The 21,645-nt window shown below is 39.9% G+C and overlaps 1 protein-coding gene across 4 annotated transcripts in view; it reads right to left on the bottom strand.

Annotated features, from left to right (window-relative positions):
• The window catches only part of PTPN13 (protein tyrosine phosphatase non-receptor type 13), a 131,494-nt gene that overhangs the window by 41,627 nt on the left and 68,222 nt on the right, over window positions 1-21,645 (bottom strand). For all 4 annotated transcript variants that reach the window (XM_064510373.1, XM_026102770.2, XM_026102771.2 and 1 more), the window contains 6 exons: window positions 12,215-12,310; window positions 9,406-9,505; window positions 3,272-3,491; window positions 1,771-1,845; window positions 1,487-1,661; window positions 78-231 (listed from right to left, as the gene is read on the bottom strand). In XM_064510373.1, the coding sequence (XP_064366443.1) occupies window positions 78-231; window positions 1,487-1,661; window positions 1,771-1,845; window positions 3,272-3,491; window positions 9,406-9,505; window positions 12,215-12,310 (820 nt within the window). The remainder of the gene's footprint in view (window positions 1-77; window positions 232-1,486; window positions 1,662-1,770; window positions 1,846-3,271; window positions 3,492-9,405; window positions 9,506-12,214; window positions 12,311-21,645) is intronic.

The following is a 21,645-nucleotide window of genomic DNA, read 5'->3' as shown; positions in this document are numbered from 1 at the left end:
CAGAGTGTTTGATTAACATCCAACTTCTGTCCATAAATTTAGGGCTTAAGAGGTTAAGAAAATGGTCATACACTCACTGTATAAGACTGACATCATCCACAAAAAACTTTATGCGAAAGAACAGAATGAAGTTGACAGGGGGCTTGCTCTTTTTCTTTGATTCTTCTTTCCATCCTTCTGGAGCTACTTTACTTAGCTTTATGTCAGGATCAACGAAGAAAAATTCATTGTCTGCCATGAAGTGAAAGGGAAGCACATAGATAAAAAAATCAAAAAACACATATTTCCTCCAGCTAGAAGATAAATGCTGCATTTCTAATGCTGTGATTTAGTTTTGAGCAGCAAAGTTTTCTGAGGGCTAACAATGCTTATTGTCAGAATGGCTATTAACGGGAACACTGAGTAACAGCAGAAGGAATTATTTTTCCAGCAATTCCAAAAATACCAGTAAAAAAAAAGTTATGTTCCCAATAGCTACAAAACAGGAGCTGGAGGGTCTTTAAACAGTTCTGATGGTCATTAATCATATGTGGAAGATTAATTTACTGAAAATAACCCCCTACACCATATATAAACATGAAATATTTTTCATACTTCTGACTGAGCTTGTCAGAATCCAGAAATCCTATTCCAAAGGATATTTGGAATTTGACAAAAAGTAGCAAGTTTTCTAAATTAGAATAGAAACCCCCCTTTCAAAAGTTTTCATCTCACAGGAATTCTAAAATCTCAGTCCTTCCCTCCCTTTCTTATTATTTCTGTTTCACTGATATTTCTGCAAAATGTTCTCAAGGCATTCTACACTGCCTGGAGCCCTCGGAGCCTGCCATGGATGGACTAAGCCCACAGGCTCCTAAAGGCTTCTATCTCACACCAATATTCTGAATGCTACGGCTCTATGATGGGCTGCTAGACACGCTCATAGGAAACTTGTATCTGAACCCGTTAGTTTTGCCACGCTGACACGCTCCCTAATGGGCAAAAAAGCCCAGAGAACAACTTCTGGCCTGCTCTAATAGCGACCAGTCAACAGCTCAGACACAAACTCTTTTTTTTCTAAAGGCAATTCCTTCTACATGAGGGGCCCTCCTACACATCCCAGCCTCCTGGGGGGTCTCCCTCCCCAGGAGCACACGTCGTCAGCGAGATCAGTCTTAACAGAGGGGATGTCTGTGATCCAAACATCTTTCATGGCCGCTGGGTGGTACAGGTCAGAGCAAGACACCTTGCAAGGGTAACAAGCATCAGGGAAGAAAACTCAGCAACAGAGGGAACAGGCTGCCCAGGCTGAGCTGCTGTTACTCAGGCAAAAGTAGACTTCTATTACGCTCTTCACTGAGGAAGATATTTTGCCTCAATACAAGACAGCATGACGCAGTAAGCGTTTCACAGATGCCAGGCAGTCTCTGCTTATCTATTCTCAACACCAGGTACCTAATTCTCATTATTCTGTACCTCATCAACTATATCAAATCATTGTTCTTACCTCTTAAAGTAGCCAGTCCAAACAAGTGGTGCTCCACCAAGCCAATATGGGCAACGACCATATCAAAGACATCTTTACATATCGTTTTGGTATCACAGGTCAACTCCAGCTTCTGTCCACTTAGAAGCATGACATTTACTTTTCGCCTGGTATCATCATTCTTCCCTTTCTTAGTCTGCATTTTGTGAAATAAAGTATCACAACATTCAAGCTCATGGTAAAGGTGTATTTGTTGGTGTAATGCATTTCCCCTGCCATTGATCACTGAGTAGTGCCTTTCTTACCAAGATAGACTTTGGTAGATCCAAGGAGATGAATGGCTCAATAGTCATTTTCACAAACTCAGGGCCAAAGAAATTCTGCAAATCACAAGAGTATGAATGAACACTGTGTTGCTAGAACAGCAGACTAAGGGACAGCTCCAAGGAACCTCATTTTGCCAGCACGCCACACAAGATACATTGGCTGGCTACAGCGTTGATCATATTACTACACACTGCATATTTTCCTTCCTTTTCCAGGCAAAAAGCAAACACCATCATATTAGTCATCTTCCTTTAAAATATAGGACATGGGTTGGCTACTGGGATTAACTGGGTTTATCTCACTGATCAACAGCCTGGCGTTGTCAAGGCCTTACGCATTGGCGCCAGCTCTGCCTTGACAAGTCTCTGACAGCGACACACAAGTTTAGTCACCTGAAGACTGAAATGTTTTAATCTAATTCCATCTACTGTATTCAAATAGAAGTTTTGTGCAATTTCTTTCAGCAGCTAGGCAAAATAAATGTTCTAGTAATCCACCCTCACTGTGATTGTATGAGGTTGTCCGTCCAAACAGTTAAGAGAACTTTTCTGCATGATAGCCACTTCAATACTGCCTTTAGAAAGAGGCACAGGATTTGCCTTTTAAAGGCAAAAACTGCCGTGGTTACAGCCTACCACCTATGGTACACACTAAAACTACTATATATGCAAGCCTCTTAAGGGAAAAAGACTAGTTGGTTAGAGCCTATGTAAAGAGTCGAGCAGAGTGCTATGGACTAGAGAGAAACACTGGGAGTACTACCCTGGATTCGGACTGGATATTCACCCAAGTCTTGTTTCAATTCCCCCCCCCCCCCCAAAAAAAAAAAAAAAAAAAAAAAAAATCAATTCACGGAAAGCAGCAGAGGGCATCAAGCCGTCACCTCTTCAACACATTAGCTACTACATTTACCCATTTCTCTGTCTCCATCTTCCTCTGTAATCTTATATTTTATCCACACATCAAGACAGCTGGGAAAGGAGAGAGGAGTTTGGAAGGTAATTCAGTGTGAACGCAAGGGCCAAATGAATCCTGTCTATCTTTCTTTCCCTTCCCAGCTTGTTCATTTAATAATCTTTGATGCTGACAGAAGACATCTACATCCTAATCACAGAAGAACAAATGCAAATGGAAGTGACTGAAAACACAGAATACAGGACAAAAACGCATCCTGGTGAAGTTAGGATGCTATACAGTTTAACAATGAAGTCGCTGACAGATGCAACTTTTAGTAAAGATTTGCTGTCTAAGTTAGTGTCTTTGGATGCTGCTTTAGGCTACATGGCCACTAATGCCACAAAACCTCAGAAATTTACTTTGTAAGAGTAGGTCTTTCCTACCAAGACAACACCTAGTACTTAATTTGTTAATGACTGCTTATTAGATAACCCAGCTTTTAAATACCACAAATTTGAATTTCAGTTGAGACATTGCTCTGTATGAAAGATGATAAGAGTTCGTGTGAAGCCAAAGCATTACCCTCAGTTTTCTTTGCGTCATGGCCGTTTCCAGGGCTATTTCTCTCAGTGGATCTCTGGTGATGTCAAGCATCGAGGACCTAATTGCATCTCCTGGGTAGAGGTTAGGTCGGGACTGCTTAAGAGCCATTCTGGCTTGCAGTTGCATCATTTCTTCTTCCTGACGCTTTAGCATCACTTCTTGACTTATTAGATTGCCTTCAAATGGTGCTTCATGTTGCCTATCGTATAGTTAGAGAGGATGAAAGACATTACTGGCATGACTAAGACACTCTTCTGCATTAAAATATTATAGTTGAAGGGGGGGGTTTAAGAACTTATGTAAGTTGAAACCCAAGAAACAAAGAACTAGCCAATATAATATACTACTTTAAACACATTTATTCAGCAACTGAGGAGGTTAACACAGAATATTCCTGGATTGAAGCACCCTACAGCAATAGATCAATACGGAAAATGAGAGGAACATGCCAAGTTTCCACAGCTGCCTGTCATTTATTTATATGAAAATAAACCCTCAACTGCAGTCCAAAAAATTAATGACACTACAAAACCAGTGAATCGATACGAAACTAGCAAATCTACAGCAGGAAGAAAATAAGAGTGCTCTGAAAACGCTGAAGTTCCTCTGTTTAAGCAGAGACTGAGAAAGGCATGCTTGAAAAGTTATTTAAAAAACAAAACCAAAAACAAATGCTCTTTATATAGGCACATATTGCTCCAACTACTTCTTCTACAGCAATTCTTCACTAACTCCTTGCCCAGCATTGTATTTTATTCCCTGAATTTTCCTGAACAGTAGCACAGCTTAAAATATTTACTCTATTTTATATTCATATATATTTCAGCATCCTATATTTTATATTATTCTAAATACCATACTACAAATTTTTTTCAGCTTATTTTGCTGGGAGAAAAAAACCAAAACCCTTTTTCTTTCAACTCCTAAGAATGGGTTGGCTGACAAGTAGGCATCACACAAAAAAAAAAGTTAAAGAGCCTAAATAAATCATCTGAAAGCAAAAAACCACAGTAGTATTTCTGAAGAACAGCGCAACTTATCCTCCAGTTCCTATCTCAGCAGGTGTGGATCTCAAACGTCCTACCAATTCTATTCCCCATGGAAGCATCAGGAAAGAAATCCATGTCCTATTTTGGGTAGCAAAAGCAAGAACGACAAATTTTTTTTTTTTTAACCTGAAAATTGGGAAGCTAGGAAATGAAAAAAAAAGGGAAAGAGCAAAAAAAGAAAAACAACTTCCACTTCTGTTCCTCTTCCCTCTCTCTCCCCTGTACTTATGGAAAATGGCCTCTAAACCAAAAACAAAATATAAGCTAATCGAAGCTTCTTTGGAAATGCTAAAGAAGGAAAAAGAAAAACCCACTCTCCCTTCCACTTACATACTGTACAGAGGCAATTTTTAACACAAATGGATAGAGGAAACTAACTGGACTTTCACTCATCAAAAAACATATTTGGTACTTCTAAGCTAAGTGTTAAGTTTTGACAGCACATGAGAATAATGAAAAACATGAAAGAGGAAAGAAAGAGTATTTGAAATCTTGCATACCATATCACAAGTGTCCAGGAAAGTAGAGCAAGTCCTGAACTTACATAGCCATTCATACTGAAAGCTCATTTACAGACTTTTAAGGACATTATAATTTATATACCTACTTTTCAAAAAAATCAAGATATGTTTGATGAATGACAAATCAGTTACAAACTAAGAGAAAATGCACCTGTCCAGACGACACTAATCTGTGTGCATGATTTGGAATTTATTTCTATCTTTTCACAACAAAGTTTCTAACAAATGCCAACAGTAAAAGCAGTGTGCTGCATCATCTTAAAATTTCCAACATTTAAGTTCGTTTCATTGGCTAGCATACAAAAAAAAGTCTTCAAATAAGAAGAGTTACGCCATTGCGAAAGAGGCCAAAGAATAAAATGCCATTAACTTGCCAAGACTTGAACAAAACTATACTGAAGTTCCTCAAATGGAATTTCAAGGAAGATATATGGTAGTTACAGGAAAACTTATTCATGTAGCCCATTATCCTTTCCGTTGCGCTGGGCTTTCATAGCACTGCTTCCCTTCTCTCCCCACTCTTCTGTTCTCCAACGGTCTTAATGATGTGCACACAAAAGGACAAAATAGTGAGAAAAGGCCTCAGACCTGCAAAGACTTGTGCACATTTCAGAGAAGAGCCTCATTAAATATCAACATACGTGGGAATATTCACAGTGAACTAAGTTAAATATGCCCACGAGCACTCTTAAGATCAAGGTCTAAGGACGGGCTCTGAAACAAAAAAACAAAACAAAACAAAAACAAACACTTTCTGAACATAAATGTCAATGAATTAGCAAGACGATATGAAAAAACAAGACACGTTGCAACAGGCTATATCTGAAAACACTCGCTAATCTGAAAACCCCTAATGATGAAAAAATTGCCTTTTTAATAACAATCATACAGATCTGTGCAATGGAAGCAATCAAATTATTTGTGTAAAATACTATCACAATGCCAGTTTATCATCTTAGTTCACATGTGTTAGTTTTTCTGAGAAGTTGAGTGCAGGAAGAGAGAGGAAGCTCAAAAAACCTAATGCTTCAAAAATTTTCTAAACATAGTATATAAAAACTATCACCTCACAGAAATAGCACGCTTTGGCATCATGGATAAGTAAAACCAACTCCGGCTTGGTCAGACTGGCAATTTTCTATGAACGGTGGCAGCATGATTTACTCTATAGGTTCCAAAACAAGGAAAACAACTCTCATTCTGTAGAAGAGAAGATACTGCTGACAGGTAGAGCTCCTTTGAGACGCTCCAAATAACCAAGTATTATCACTGCAGCAAAAAATCCAAGTTACATTATTCCTAACGGATAACATCATGAAAGCGTATTTCTACGGTTACCCACCTGACAAGTATTCAGCTGCTACTCTGTGTTTTCATCAGTTCTTGATTGCTAATCAGAATCTCACAGATACTTATTAACCCAAAGCTGGTAGGTGACCAGTCAGCTGGAGTGCTGACTCCCATAAAAGCAGCAAGTGAATTAACTCCTCAGCTACTGTACTTACCAAGAGATTACCATGTATTGCACCAGAGAAGGAAGTTGGAGGAAGGGAAGTAGCAGGCATTCTCCAATGCATAGTGCAGTGGAAAGACCAGGAAGAGGCAGAGAAAGAAGGATATATTTTGGTAAGGGAAGAGGCAGATACAAATGGCATCTACTGGATAACTGGAAGGAAAGGAAACAGAAGGAAGAAATCCATGTCAGCTGCTGCTCCTAGAGAGAAAAAGGAAGAAGTAGTAAAGGAGGAAAAAAATCAATAGGATGAAAAATAAGAACTATAAGAAGCAAAGAGGAAAAACAGACAAAAGTATCCATTGCTATGATGGAAAGCATGCCAAGAAGTTTAAAGGATAGCAGTCACAGAATACAAGAAGGGTTTGAGTGTGCTTTTAAACCACTGAAAAAATCCATGGCTTCTGCTAGTTTAGGAGTAAACCAGTCTACCTCAACAGCACATGTCTCTTTGGCTGATAAATCTCAACAGCCTTACTGGTCTTTTGATACTGGCTGCTGACTCCTGGAAATCAGAATTCCCCCACTGGGTATACAGCTCACTTTTACAATGATTATTTCACAGGTAATTAAGCAGACTCCCTCTATGGACACACCACAAGAGCACTAAATTTAAAATGTTTTTAAGGTCAGATGGTACCTCTGAAGAGAGAGAAAAACACTAAAACACGCTCTCAAGTGCTGAAGGGATCCAAGTAACAGATTAAGTCACATACGCTTCCCCAAAGCCTGAAATCAGATGACTTATCTTTCAGCAAAGGCACAGAGGGGAGACCAAGCAAAAATTCACATTCAAAACTATTAAACTTTGGAGTAAGACTGTACAACAACATACCGTTAAAATTTATTCCACTGGTAAGCAAAATAGGTGACTCCTTGCTGACCTCTAGATTTCATGCATACACAAATTACTGCCATTAGAAGGTACCAGCCTTAACAGACCAATATGAAATAAAATAAATCAATATAAGATGAACCACGAGAAAGTACGTTCTCACTGTTTTACCAAGGCATTTTCACTTCACATAATAGGCCTGATTCACTTACAACAATGTGCCTCATTTACATACCAGATACTTCTTTCCACTTTTGAAACAACTTGAAAATAGAAACAGAACTTCTTTATCAGCACCCACCAATTTTTGTTGTTTTACCCTGAAGCATAGCTGTAAGTGTTGAATTTGCAACTTTCATGGGTTGAACTGAAAGCCACTGTAGAAACAATGGTGACTTAATAGCAGTCACCAACTGAAAAAAAATAAAAATGGCAGAGAAGCTGAAGAAGTTATAAGTTTATTCTGTAGTCACAGAACTAGCAGTCTATTTTGCCATTTTAGTATGAAATAGCATAAAATGCAAAGTGGATGTTCACGGGGGGGTTTTTTGTTTTGTTTTTTTTTTTGTTTTTTTTTTTGTTTTTCTAAACAGGGTTACATGGAACACAAACCTGTAACCTGAATCCTAGAAAATTTGCCCTAAAAGCTGTCATATTAGCCAAAATCCCCTTTTATCCGGATCGCTAAGACTGTCTGCACACTGCAGTAAAACACATGCACTGCTATATGAACAGATTCCATACTCCCGCCAGCAAGGCAGCGTTCACCTAGCTAAGCAATGCCTAAGGACTTTTCCCCCGCAAGAAATGCCAATACATACATTTCGAAACAACATTATGTGTTTCGGGCAAAGCCTAAGTGGTAAGAAAACCAATGCAGCTGCTCAGCAGATCACTGAAAGCTATAAAATTCCCAAGTTACTGTTCCCTTGTTCATCTATCCTCAGACACAGTCCTCCCTGAGACCCTGCCTTACTCAGATTCACTGAGGCTACAAAATATAGTACAAGAAGCAGATGTTCATTTATTTTAATCTCAACACTCAAAGCATGGCTCTACACCCTCCTCACTGCACATCACCCTATACGCTCAGTGAACAAGGAGGGCACATCTGCCAGCCTTGCCACAGTACCTGAAACAGGAGGATTCCCAGGCAGCCCATACTGCAACAAACAAACATCCTAAAATATCGAGCACAGCAGCAATCCTTCTCCTGATCTCCCCTAAACAAGGCAAAAAGCTGCTAAGAGCTGTTTTTGCTGTGGTAATAGGGTGAAGGGAGGAGGGGGGGAAAACAGATGTATACTTTTTTTCTGCTGTTTTATTATGCAAGAGCTATTTGAATCATTTTGGTCAAGCATTCCAAGGTGATTCAGCATCTGGCAGAGATTAAAAGAAGAGAATTTTCCATCTAAAAGGTCGACCTTCATAAAAATTCTCAAACATTTAGAATGCAATCACCCAGAAAACCCAGCAGGTACTGCTATGTATGCTGCTGCTAAAAGGTTATGCACAAAGCAGAACCTATTTTCAAAAGGAATACTGATAAATGGCACAGCACTTTTATGAAAAAAAAAGAAAGAAAAATAGATGTAATATTCAAATACACAGCATGATAAAATATATTTCAAAATGCATAAATCTTTAAATTGGCCTACCTAATCAGTGTTGAGCTTTCACATGGAAAGAAAAAGAAAAAAAACAATCACAGCAACATAAACCCTAGAATTTGCCAGAATAAGCAACCAAATGTGTGGCTTCTGGCTTATTTCTAAACAATTGCATGCTATCACTTCCCTACAAAATGAATACATTTGAAAGTAATCCTTACTAATATCAACACTTCCTAAAATATTCCCTTGAAGAATACTATTGAAATAAAAATGATGAAGTATTTCCAAGCAGAACCCAACTCGTGACAGATACAACAACTAGTTACAGCACAACTCCATTAAATACGGGACTTGAATTTGGACTCTTAACTGGTATAGTTACCTCTACGCCACAGTACATCATGAGACTTTTACCGACTGCAATATGCAGTTCTGAAACGCTATCGTCTTCAAGACACGACATGCAGTTGACTGAACGCTAAACTGAAGTTGGGACCACAGTGAAAAATTTCTCGCAGATTTAGCATAACTTATTCTATAGAGACTGTGCACTTTAAGATACACTGTTTTCACACGGTTTACCTTGCCCTCTGAGAATTAGCTTGACTTGATGTTGAGATATCATCACCGCCTGCTAAAGCACCACTGGCATCATCTCTCTTGAAACCTTCATTTCTTCTCACTAGCAAATGAAAACACAAATTAATACCTGACCAGGCTACAAAATGTAGACAGTAATCCCATCTAAAAATCAAGGATTTATCAGTCATACAAGGTTACTCAGAAGGGATCAAATTTATATGTTCTGCACAATGGCATCACGATGTTAGACAAACTAGCACTATGAAGTTGATTTCAGTTTTCAAAGAGATCCTATTGTTTCTGCCACTGAAAATAACTGCTACACAAGTGCTTTGAAGAAGAATACTAACGAAGGCTTAAAAAATACAATAAAAATACACACAGAATTGCATAAACACCATTCCAATATGAAATGTTTCTTTTTCAGCCAAGAGTTGAGACATTTAAATTGCCCAAACAGCATACAAAATCATTCCAGAACAGACTTAGAGCAGCTAGATAAGGTAATAATGCATCCAATTCCCAAGAAGGGAGTTAAGAAACCACTGAAATGCTGACTGCTCCCGTGTTTGATTTCAGTTCCTGCAATTTGATCCTTTCATCTATCAAATAGTGATTTTTTTTTCTTTTTGCAATTAACAAGTGCTATCCTGCTTGTAACAGCCATCTCCTTTGCTGATATGTTCTCCTGCAGCGACGCCTGTGATGCCACACTGAAAGCTTGATTTTGCCAAGCACTCCACTTTGATCTCTTACTGTCCCCGCAACGAACAAAACTAGCAGGAGAGCTCTTGCACAACACATCCATAGCCATGCTGATTTTAAAATTGTACTTTTTGACCGTCATTTCACAGAGTGCAACAATAGCAAGAGCAGCCAAATAGCAGCTTTCACCTTTACAGACTTAAGGGCTGTTGACTTTGGCTCAGAACACAGCAGCAGCTAAACGGCAACAGGCAGAAAAATAAGAGAAGCAAGTTACGGGAGCCTGCACCTCAAAAATGAGCTTGTTACTTGCTACTTGTTACTGCTCCTTAGGCTTCTGGCTCAGGATGTGGAAGGACAGACAAAAAAACGAGGAAGGCGCTGAGAGCGTTGTGAGTAGGTGGAGGTTTGGGCTGGAATTCTGTGCGGGAGCAGAGGCGTGTGGAAGGACAACAGAGGCGGCCGCGGCCTAAGCCTGATGCAGGTTTCGGGATTCAACACACAGCTTGGCCAACTGGCACTCTACCACCTAGGACACGCAACGCTGGAGCCTGTCAATTATTTCCCATATTCTTTCAAACGACTGGAAACTAGAGTAGCAATTCCAAGGAGCAGCTTGTGCCTACAGCTTGTCATCATGGCCAGAATGTGAACACAATGGTGGAGGAAATCAAATGACCTGAAATGAAATCCAGCCATCAGCCATTTCTCAGATGAGCCAGAAATTCAGTTACTGAATCAAAAAGCAGTTACTGAAGTCATTACTTTCCCAATTATAACATCCCATCACTGAGATACATCCAGCGCAAGGAGTTTTATTCCGGGATTAACACCTTTCTAGCACATTGCACATTTCTTCCTGTGGTCCTTCATTTCTTCTGAAATAAATCTGCTTCTGGCTCTTTGCAACTGTTCCATAGCCAGAAACAAGTAAGTCTGGACAAACTATTAAATGACTAATTACCAATACGAAAGTAACGATCATAATCAAAGAACTTCCACGTTGCTCAAACCTTCCAAAGAGAGGCATGGAAGTGAGATGAGTGGTTGGACAATTTAGGATTTCAGGGTAACTTTGGGCCACAGTCTGTTCTTCATCCACTGACTACAACCTCCTCCTACTGTCAGGCCTCTACTCCCTGTTTGAAGTCTTCCCTTCCTTCTACGCCAACTACTCCCAAGCATCTCACCATTAAAGCTGGTCCCAGCTCTAGAATCACGGCTCAAGTAAGGTCAATGCATGAAGAGCAGAAGCAGTATCAGGAGGTGCTAGTGCATGCTAACAGCATCCAACCCTTCAGCACCTGACATTAAGTCTACTGGATGCCCAGATGATTATCAATGTGACAGCAGCGAGAGAGGCAAACTGCTTCCTGCACTGTACAAAAGGACACATGCATGCCACATACGGCGCAGCTATACATATCCTCTTTGTTTCTTCTCATCATTCTAACACTTCTTCAAAAAACAAAAAAACCCAAAAACTCAAAGCATTTTCTTCCAGGCTCTGCTTTCATCCTGTGTGAAGAAAATCCTTCCTGCCATATAGCAGCCAACAACTCTTCATACCACTTCCTGCTTTTCAAAGTCAGTAATTTTTGTAGAGCTTAAAATTTGTCATACAACTAGCCTGTTCTATTTACTTGTTTGCATTACGCTGAAATCTTTGGCATATGCATTATCAGTGACTTCACCCTTGCAGTAATGCTCACTGAAATGAAAAGAATTAAGCCATACATGCTCCATATAAAGCTTTTTAATGTACCATAAACAGATACCAGCAAAAATTTAATCATCTTTGTGCCTCTGAAGGCAGCACGAGTCATTTAAAACAAGCACTCCAGTAAAAAGTTGACCATTTCCAGCTTTTCCTACCAAGTTCGCTTTCAGAATGCTAAATGTCGAAGTTGTTTCTGAACAGACTGCCGATTATGCTGACCCGTACACAATATTGTAATTACATGAGATCATCTTACAACTTCATATTACTGGTAATTACCAAGTCTCCTACTAAAGATTTAACTTCCTTCCTGCTCGTTGAATCTATTTTTAACCTTCAATTTCTTTTTCTAAGAACTATTTATTTATTAAACACAGGTCTTACCTTGCCTGAAATCTGGTTCCGAAGAAATAACAGATGGACTTTCACTCGAAGTACTATAGACATCACTGTGGTAAGATCTGTACCTCCTCAAAGGTTCTGAAAGGTTAAAAAAGGGCATCAGAAGAGTAAAGGAGCAGCAATTCTAAGGCAAATTCAAACACAGTGGGACATTTAAAATTTGATCCTTTCAAAATATTTAAACCTTCCTTGGCTATGGAGTTTTTAAGTAAAGGAAGCGTATCAGCAGACACTGGGCAGTCCCCTTCTGTCCCTACAGCCTGTCCTCCTGCAGCTCACCTTCCCTCTCTCGGCTATCGTAATAGATCCACCTCCTCCGAATTTCGCTCTCATGGTCACTCCCAAGCTAAAACTAATAGTTAAAAAAAAAGAGCAGACTAAAACATTTGGCCCACATCTCACGTGCCGAAAACAACCAGGACTCAGTTCAGGTTCTCAGGTTCAGGACTCAGAACCTGGTTCCTTCACTATGAAATAGCAAAAATATTTAGAGAGATAAAGCAGGACCTGGAAAATTATAATTCATTCAGCTCAACTTTGACATCCAGAAAATATGACTGACCAATCAATTAATAAGTCCTTCCAGGATATTTAGTTAACCAGAACAGCTAAATGGAGTTGATGAGAACAAATCAAGACAATGCAATCTCAGTTCCTCCTCTGAATGGATTCTTTAAACAACATACTGAAGCAAAGGAATCACTAGATGGGATACGTCCTTGATATCTGTAACAATATCCCAAGACTTTCTTATATGCAAGCCAACAAACAACTATACAGTGTGTTTATAGGCAGAAAGAGAGAGCCACATTTGGAGACTATCAATGCTTCTCTGTCCAACTGAGAGGACGCTTCAGGTTTCTTTTCCAGAAGGCTGCCTTTGGCCCAGTTACAGTTAATGTTTTTGAAAACAAAAACAATGATTTAGAGAAAACATATATAACTGCTGTAGATGAGACCGACCGGAACAGGCTGCAGGAGCACAGCCTCTTCAGAAGAACAGGATAAAAACAAACAAGAACAAAACGAAACAACCTGATAAATTGCAGCACTGGTCTGAAGACTAACAATGAAAGATTCTGTGAAGACGAGAGCAAATCCCTGCAGTCGGGAAATACAAAAGTCAGAATACACAACGGGGAACAACGGAGCAGGCAGCAGCAAAAGGTGTGAGGTTAGAGCAGATGACAGTTTGAAAAGGTGCAATCATCATCAACAACAAACTTGCTAAAGAAAACCCTTGTGAACAAGACTATCCTACAGAAGAAAGGAAAGCATGTCTTCTACTCAACCCAGCGGACACAGCTAGAGAACTAAGGTCATTTTGGACACAGACCAAAAAAAAAAAAAGACACAAATTCAGCAACTTTTCTTCCCCTCTCCAGAAGGAAGCAGTAAAACCAAAGGGTATGAAGCTCATACAATATAATCCCTGAGTAACAGTTAAATGAGACAGCTCTACTTTCTCTAAGGAAGACATGAATACAAGCAAAACAGAAAAAACTGAAGGAGATGGGCAAAGGCCTCCAGTAGGCAAAATGCTGTTATAAAGAGAACAGTGATCTGCTGTTCTGGAAAAGAAGAAAGTCAGCTAAATCTACAGGTTAAGAAACGTAGCTCAGATACTAGGAACAATTTTCTAACTAAAAGGGTAAGGGAAACAAAGGAACAGATTAACTAGGAAGGTTGTGAAACCCTTTTCATCAGAGGTTTTTAGAGAAGAGTTAGATAAAGATGATCGAAGGACGGCTGATCAAACCTGAATGCAACAACTTAAGGCTCTGATGAGCAAGCAGTGTGCGGCCAGGCTCTGCAGCGGTACAGGCTTTCTCCTTGCAGAATCAGAGCCCGCGTTAAAAATATTTTTTCCTTTCTACCCTGTTAATTGGGAAGACTTGATGGAATCGTCAGGAACTGCAGCATGCTAATACCTGCATGATCTGAAACAGGTTTTAAACTTATTTTAATAAAGCAACACTGAAACAGAGTTTAAACTCCATCTATCTTTATTTTTACAAGATTATTTCAGACACTGCAAAAGGCAAGTCAGAGCTTCCATCTTCCAATTTCCAGAAAACAAAACACCCAATGGAAAATCCTGCAAGAACAATAAAAAAAAAGTGGGATAAGCAGTAGGGGTTCAGAAAAAAGGCAGAGAGGCAGTTGACAACACTACTTGTTTAGACTTCCTACCGTAGGATGGAAAACTTTAAATAGGAAAAAAGCAGGAAAAGAGATTATATGATGCAATAGACCAAGGCTAAAGACTAGTTCATTTCAGTTTTGGAATATGTGTTTCCAAAACCTTCTTCCAGAAAGAGAGGCACTTTTTGCCTTTATAGCAGCTTACTTGCATCGCGCAGTTCTCCGTTGTCCCAGAAAATACAAGATTCTGTGAGAAAACTGTAAAAAGCAGGCAAAGCAAGCAACCAACCCACAAAACCAACTTCTTCCTCCAGCCCATTTCAGCTACACAGCCAGACAGCATAAAACACAGCAAATACTAAGGACACGTTTCACATTATTCTCCTGAGTGAACAATACTGCTCGCGCATGTGCAAACCTTCAACCTGCAGGATCATGTGGAGAATTAATTTTCACAACGACCGCTTTCAGCGTTTTGGTTTTACAACAACAAAATCCACTACTAATCTAGCAACTACTTGCCTAAATAGGGAAATAAAACTCAACTTCAGTGGGGAGCCTTTTGCTGTGTATTTTTAAGATGTCCTCAGCCTTTTAAGTGAGGCATCAATCCAAGCATGATACTGGAACTATGGTACAGAAATACTTAACTGAAAACAGATCTCTTCCTTCCCAGTAGTTTTATTAGCTGTAGATTTTTCAAGTCTGCTACACTGACTTTGAAGCAAGAGAAAGGAAAGGGAACAATAAAATACAACACGAGATTTTAAACAGATCTCTCATTATTCTACCTAGCCAGCAGCCTGGCCTTCCTGAATCACACACGAGCTGTGGCTCCGTCCTGGTATTCCAGACGGAAAAATGTGCAGAAAATAAATATAAAACGATAGACGAGAAACACGTAATTAAAACATGAAACGAGTGCTCGTACGTGGTGGCATGATACCCGACTCCGCAGGGTATTTGACTTCTCTTGACTCAGCCTGTTAGCAGGAGTTGGCACTCTGCTGTAAGCCAAGGGTTACGTCCATGAGCCAAGAAACAAAGTAAAATTCCCAATCACGTCTTACCTCGCTGCCTTCGCAGATCTCCACAGGAGCCCTGCTAGGTTTAAACCTATTCTCCAAGCAGAACATTCACAAGCAGCAACAGAGATGGAAAACACCGATGGAAAACACTGATGGAAAACCTGACCAACCCTCCCTTCTTTTCCCAGGTTTCCCCCGTAAGCAAGACAGTACAGCCTATCCCAGTACCACAGGCAAAGATACTTTTCTCATCTTCTGCAGTGATTTTACAGCCTTTCTATATAGGGCTGCATCAGCTACCACCAGCCTTTTCAGCAGATGGACAAAAATTTAAAGGAGATGAAGAAGTCAGAGCCTGCAGTTTGGGGTAATTCCTCTAGATTTTTCTTCTCTTTGCTCAGTTTGGGAATACATATAGACATTTATTTCATCACCTTAATCAAAGACAACGTTTTTCAGGGGTATGGACTGAATAAACACTGCAAATCTGCATACTTTATATTAAATTCTGACTATTGAGACTGCTGTATCTATAATGCTTGGAAAACTCCTCAAGTAGTTCATGCAGTCTCCTCTCCTCCAGCAAATTCTCCTCATCTCTAACATCATATTAGGATTTAACTTTAGAGTAGGCACTTGGATCACTCCTAGGCACAGCTTCCACTAATTAAACAGTGGCTTCCAAGTTAAAGTTAAGATTTTCATACAATAGTTTCAAAAATGAAGATAAACTTTGAGCCTGTGTGGCTGGGGAGGAACTGAAAGATAAGATCTACAAAAGCCAATGAAGATGATAAACAACTTATCTCCCAAATTTCCCAAATTTCCATGAGATTTTTTTAGTGGCTTTGGTATTTTTTAAATTGTGGTGGCTGAAGAGAGACTTCAGAGTTGACTTCACTTCTAGTAATATCAAGAGCGTTATAGCAAAAATTATTCTACCAGTTACCCTTCTCACACATTACAGTGTTTAGATTTCAGTATCTTAACAGAATAGTTCAAATTATTGCCTACCTCAGTCGAAATAACCTGAATTTAAACGCGTTACAATTTTAGTCTATAACTAAAATTTATAAATAAACCTTGTAACAAAAACGTAAATTAACATGAGATAACACCATGCTGCAGAGCTGAACGCAATATTACAACTTGAAGAAGCCGTGTCCGTGTTGATCAGTACTGCACCGGTGCTTTTGCAAACTCCCCATCAATGCCAGCAGAGCGCAAGCTTACAGGCACCTAAGCCAGCACAAAATAACAAAACACTATTTACGCAAGGCAAGAGATGCAAGCCCAGACAAGTAATTTACAGAGCGCGTCATCCCAGCCAACTTCAACAGAAATCAGAGAACCACATTTAGCTTGGAATTTCATTATCCTGAACACGACTCAAATTAGAGATACAGGTTTTCAAATGCACATTAGTACAGAAATCACTGGCTCTACGGGGCAGAGAAAGGACAGAGATGGGAGAGTTAAACAAGAAGTTTCATTACACAGAGGGAAGGAAAGAGCTATTGTTTGCCCTTTGGGGCTTTTGTTTGTTTAAGATGTGTCTATTACTTAGAGTTTTATTAAAATATCATTGAAAACACATTACAGTTCTCCAAAAAGGGGCTGGCACATGCTTTTTTCAGAAGACTTTAACCAGTAGCTTAGAGTGATGCTTACTCTTCCCTTCCTCTTTTCATCTAATAAGACTTGAATTATCTTATATGAAGCAGTATAGGTTTAACAGGAAGAGTGCAGTCCCAGAACAAATCCCTGGTAAAAAAAAAAAAAAAAAAAAAAATCATATCCCACAAGCAGGGAGCCAAATCCATTCGGCATTCCAGGGCAGCAAGCTCATCACTCCATTTTAGTATGCGAGATTTCCACCTTCCATGTTCTAAACTGAAGAACTGTATCGTGCATGCAGCCCACGTCACCTGCTGCAAACAGCCAACCATCCCAGGATTTCCCAGACAGCCTAACGGACACCTAACGTATAGGTTTGGGCAGGATCTGGCTGACAGGCAGAAGCAGATCCTTGTAATATTGCAGAACACGCACATCTCTAGGGTTAAGCTGGAGATTAAAACAGCGAGATGAAGAATAACAATTCCAAGGGTGGTAGAAGTCAGTGTTCAGCTCGAACTTAAAAAGCCAGAGTTTCTTTCTGGATCATGTTGTCTAGGATGAGAAAGCATATGTGTAGACCAAAAGCATGCCAAATACAGATTTTGAAGGGATTTTTTTTTTTTTTAATGTTTTACCGGACTGGGAATGTAATGCGTTGATTAAAAATTGATAACCCAAAACCTGTTCCCAGACTGATCAAGCTGCTCATATTCTCTTAGATTATTGTCTCTTTGAAAATGAGATAAAGCACCTGCCACTGGGCAGTGCAAATACGGAATTGCTTTACTATCTGATGTTAAGCTATGTTATTCAGAACAAAAATAATAGTGGCTGATGCCGGAGTATTTGTATTTCATAGAAACGTCACAAATATTACTTGCATCCTCCTTGAAAAGCCTATTTCTACGACCTCAGTGAAATCAATGATTGAAAATTTTCCATCTAACTGGGAAAATAAAATCATTGTTTTCTCACCTTCCAGTTTCATGCATGATTCCAGAACACTGTTCTAACTGAACCTCTCGCATACCGGACATACCAACCACACGATGATCCATTTCACCACCACTGATTTTAAGTCATACTTCAGCACGATGATCATAAGACATGTGTAAACAGGGCCTCAATTTGCTTTCACATGCAAAGAGTATACATCACTGTATATGACTCGCATTTCCTCTGCTTAACCTACACAGAAATTCAGTACATATAATTCAACTGAAAAAAGAAAGTATGTATTTCATTGAATCTGCAGAGGTAAATCCACTAAGCAGATATTCCTCCTCTGGCCTAAACCCACCTCTCCAGCAGCTCCTGAATTAAAACCTTTGGGGCTTCATTTACCACAACACTTTCAGCATTCAAAGCTAGCTGCTTACCTATAGAAATTTCTCCTTCTCTGGTATCCTTCTTTCTTTCTCCTCCCTGTCTGCCATGTAACCCACAGCCAGCTACACTGCTACTCTCCTAACCAGTATTGTGCTCCTGTATTCCACCAGGACATCAGTAATCTCTACTTTTTGCTGCCTCTCGTATCTCATTTAAAACATCCCCCTAAGCAATACTGCATATAAAAAAAGAAGGATGCCCATTCACTACAGTATTGCCTAAAGCAATTCACTTTAATACATACACTCGAAACAGGGACAAAAAAAGCCACCAAAGCAAATAAAGAGGAGCGATTCACACAAGACCACCATCTGACAGCAATGGGCCATGCTATCGCACCATTTGAGGGTAGGCATGGGATGTGAAAACTGAAGTCTGTTTACGCTTCATAACTCTCAGTAGATACAATCAGTTTTGTGGGTGAGAAGGCAGAGAAAGCTGGGAGCAAGGGAGAAATGGATGACGCTTTCATGCTTTTAAGCAGCAATCCAGGCTTGCAAAATATAAGAGGCAGAATATTTTTCCCTCTGTAATGGGACACTATCCGTGGGTGCCCAGCAACAACTGCCAAGTTTCAAAAGAACAACAAAAACAAATCAACCCACTTGGTATAGATAAACTGCTTGGCTTTAGCAGGTTATAGCTTAACAACTCTGATCAATTCTGCCAAAGAGCACAAAAACTACACAACAAAAACAAGACTGAACAGTAACAGTGGAGATGCAGAACTTTCTCTTCCATCATTTGGCAAGCTTAAAACACATTTTCGGAGTCTGTTCTTAGCGTTCAGAAGTGGCTCCTGTATACCTGAACTCCAGCAGCATCTCGTTCCCTTGGCCCTCCCACCTTCTGGCTGAGCACTTGACCACGGACAATGATCCAAACTTTCTTCAGTATACAGCAGATAAACAACCTCAACCCTGAAACAGCACAGTGGAAAAACATACGAGACAGCAAGTTCATGAACAAGGCCCTTAAAATGACGGTGTCTTTGGAAGCCTTCTGAGGCTAAATCTGAGACCTTCCAACCGCAGATTATAATGCAGCTTAGATAGTCTGTAGCTCATTACAAACTACTCCATTACAGTACAGCTGTAATTAAAGCTCTGTCATTCTTTCCACTATAAACCCTACTTTTCATGAGTTTATAATTTGGGTTGTAAAAATCTGTTCCGAGTGAAAGCTTGGCATACTAGAGCCTAAGCATGGGAACATTTTCCAAGATAGTCAACTCCTTAAGGTTTTATGAATAACAGAAAAGTTTGCCAGCTTAACCCAAAATAAGTTAAAGAAGAAATAAGCCACATGTCACTCAAGTTCCTCTGTAGTTCGAAGAGGCAGTTATATCTGGCAAAACTTAGCATGCAGAGAGTCCAATGTCACTTCATAATTCAAAAACCAAAAACAACGAACAGCTGAAAGCAGATCACTGCAACTAACATGTAATTAAATGTAACCTAGACCTGGATTCAACTGAATTTATAATACCTCCAAACCCATCAGAGAAAACAGATGCTCTCCTCTCTACCAAGCCCAACGACCAATCTTGTTCCCACGAGTCCTTCCCCACTCCGCCACCCCAACCTGAACAGAAGCCTTATTCCTGACTAGACAGGCTTTCAAGATACCTTTTTCTCTTTCTCCTCCTTTTCTCTTTCAGTGCCTGTCCTTTGAGGCCATGCCATGTCAGCCTCGAAGGCAGGGCATCATGATCTAGGGAAAAGAGTGGGAGTTGCTGTCACTTTCTCTGGACTTCTTCTCCACTCCATTTCTAGGTGTCAACCCACCTGTCAGCTCCACGATGACCAACCGTGGGGAGTAAGCTAGCCGTGCATGCGGCACAGCCCAAGGCACCACCACCTTTGTCAGGGCAGGTGACATATTTTACTGTGGCTTTTTACACAGTTCCTCACATCTCTGAACTAGGCCGGGTTTATGTCAGAAGAGCAATTCCAAAAACTCTTGATAATGCTCAGTGTATGGAAAGATCTGTCTACCCACTAGTTACTCGAATATTAGATACAACAGTAATGCGCTCGAGTAACATAAACACTGTATTTTTCATCTCTTTGGCAGATTAAACTAGGAAAAGAACCTTTTATAAAACATTTCAAGGGACTCATCTGTTGTAAACAAGAGGTGAGAGAAGAAATAGTAAGCCATATGAAACAAAGAAAGGAAAAGGAAGAAGTCATATGAGATTAGCAGAGTTTATGTATTAGAGGGTTTTGTACATCTGCTCCTTAAGGTGAAACAGAATACTTTCAGTCGAGCTTCTCAAGAAATCTCAAAATCCCAAACGACAGTGATTAATTCTTATGTGAAAAGGCATTCCCCATCTTACTAACATTCCTTAGAACTGGCTCTCATTAACAATCCACATTCGCAACCAGATTTTAGCCCAAAACTTTTCTTTAAATAGTTAACTGACAAATAGATGGAAAGCCTAAAATAAATGGCTGAGTGCATTCCCCCTAACTTCAAAGAAAGCAGGAAACGTACCTCCTCCCTCTATCAAAAGCAGAGAACTCAAAAGACAAGAACATCACAGCCTAGCTATCTGTTGAGAAAGTATCTTAATTTTTCCTGCAAGTAACTACTGTGAATCCAGAAGGATGGGCAGTGAGTCATTAACTATTGCCTAAGTCTTCTCTATACAGATTTGTCACTCAGTTGCTCTGCCTATAAAGCCCCACTCCCTGGTTTACTTGAACTGCACTTTCACCCCTTCCTTACAGGAATTGAGTAGTTTCACAAATCTCAACTATCTCAGCTTGCAAGGCACAGGCATGTTAGCCTTTCTGCAGTCTCCCAACCTCTTTGAATGAGATAAACTCTTGCTCATCAATGAGACTGGCCAAACCTTTGGTTTTGCTGTTGTGCAACATAAATCTGCACAAAGTAGCACTCCTCAACAAGGCTATTTGTCTTTCCCAGTGCAGGGAGTGGCCTTCCCTTAAACTCTGTGAGCTGCCTATCTTCAAAGATCCAAGTTGACTCATATTCTTGATATTCAATTTCAGACTCTTAAAGTAAAAAGCAACCAGCCTCCCCCTCACCCCAGCAGACTCCTCAGTAGACCATTACAGGTGGTAAGCTTCTATTCTAAATAAACAGCGGTTATCTCTCTAGTAGCATTTCCATCTACATTCATTCCTTCACTTGATAATGTAACATTCATCAGAAGGTGCTAACTTGACAGCACAAACGAACTCCAGCTTTCTTTTCTGT

This window comes from Dromaius novaehollandiae, chromosome 4 (assembly GCF_036370855.1).
Source record: "Dromaius novaehollandiae isolate bDroNov1 chromosome 4, bDroNov1.hap1, whole genome shotgun sequence".
NCBI classification, from domain to species: domain Eukaryota; kingdom Metazoa; phylum Chordata; class Aves; order Casuariiformes; family Dromaiidae; genus Dromaius; species Dromaius novaehollandiae.
This window is presented reverse-complemented; position numbering and strand designations above follow the sequence as displayed.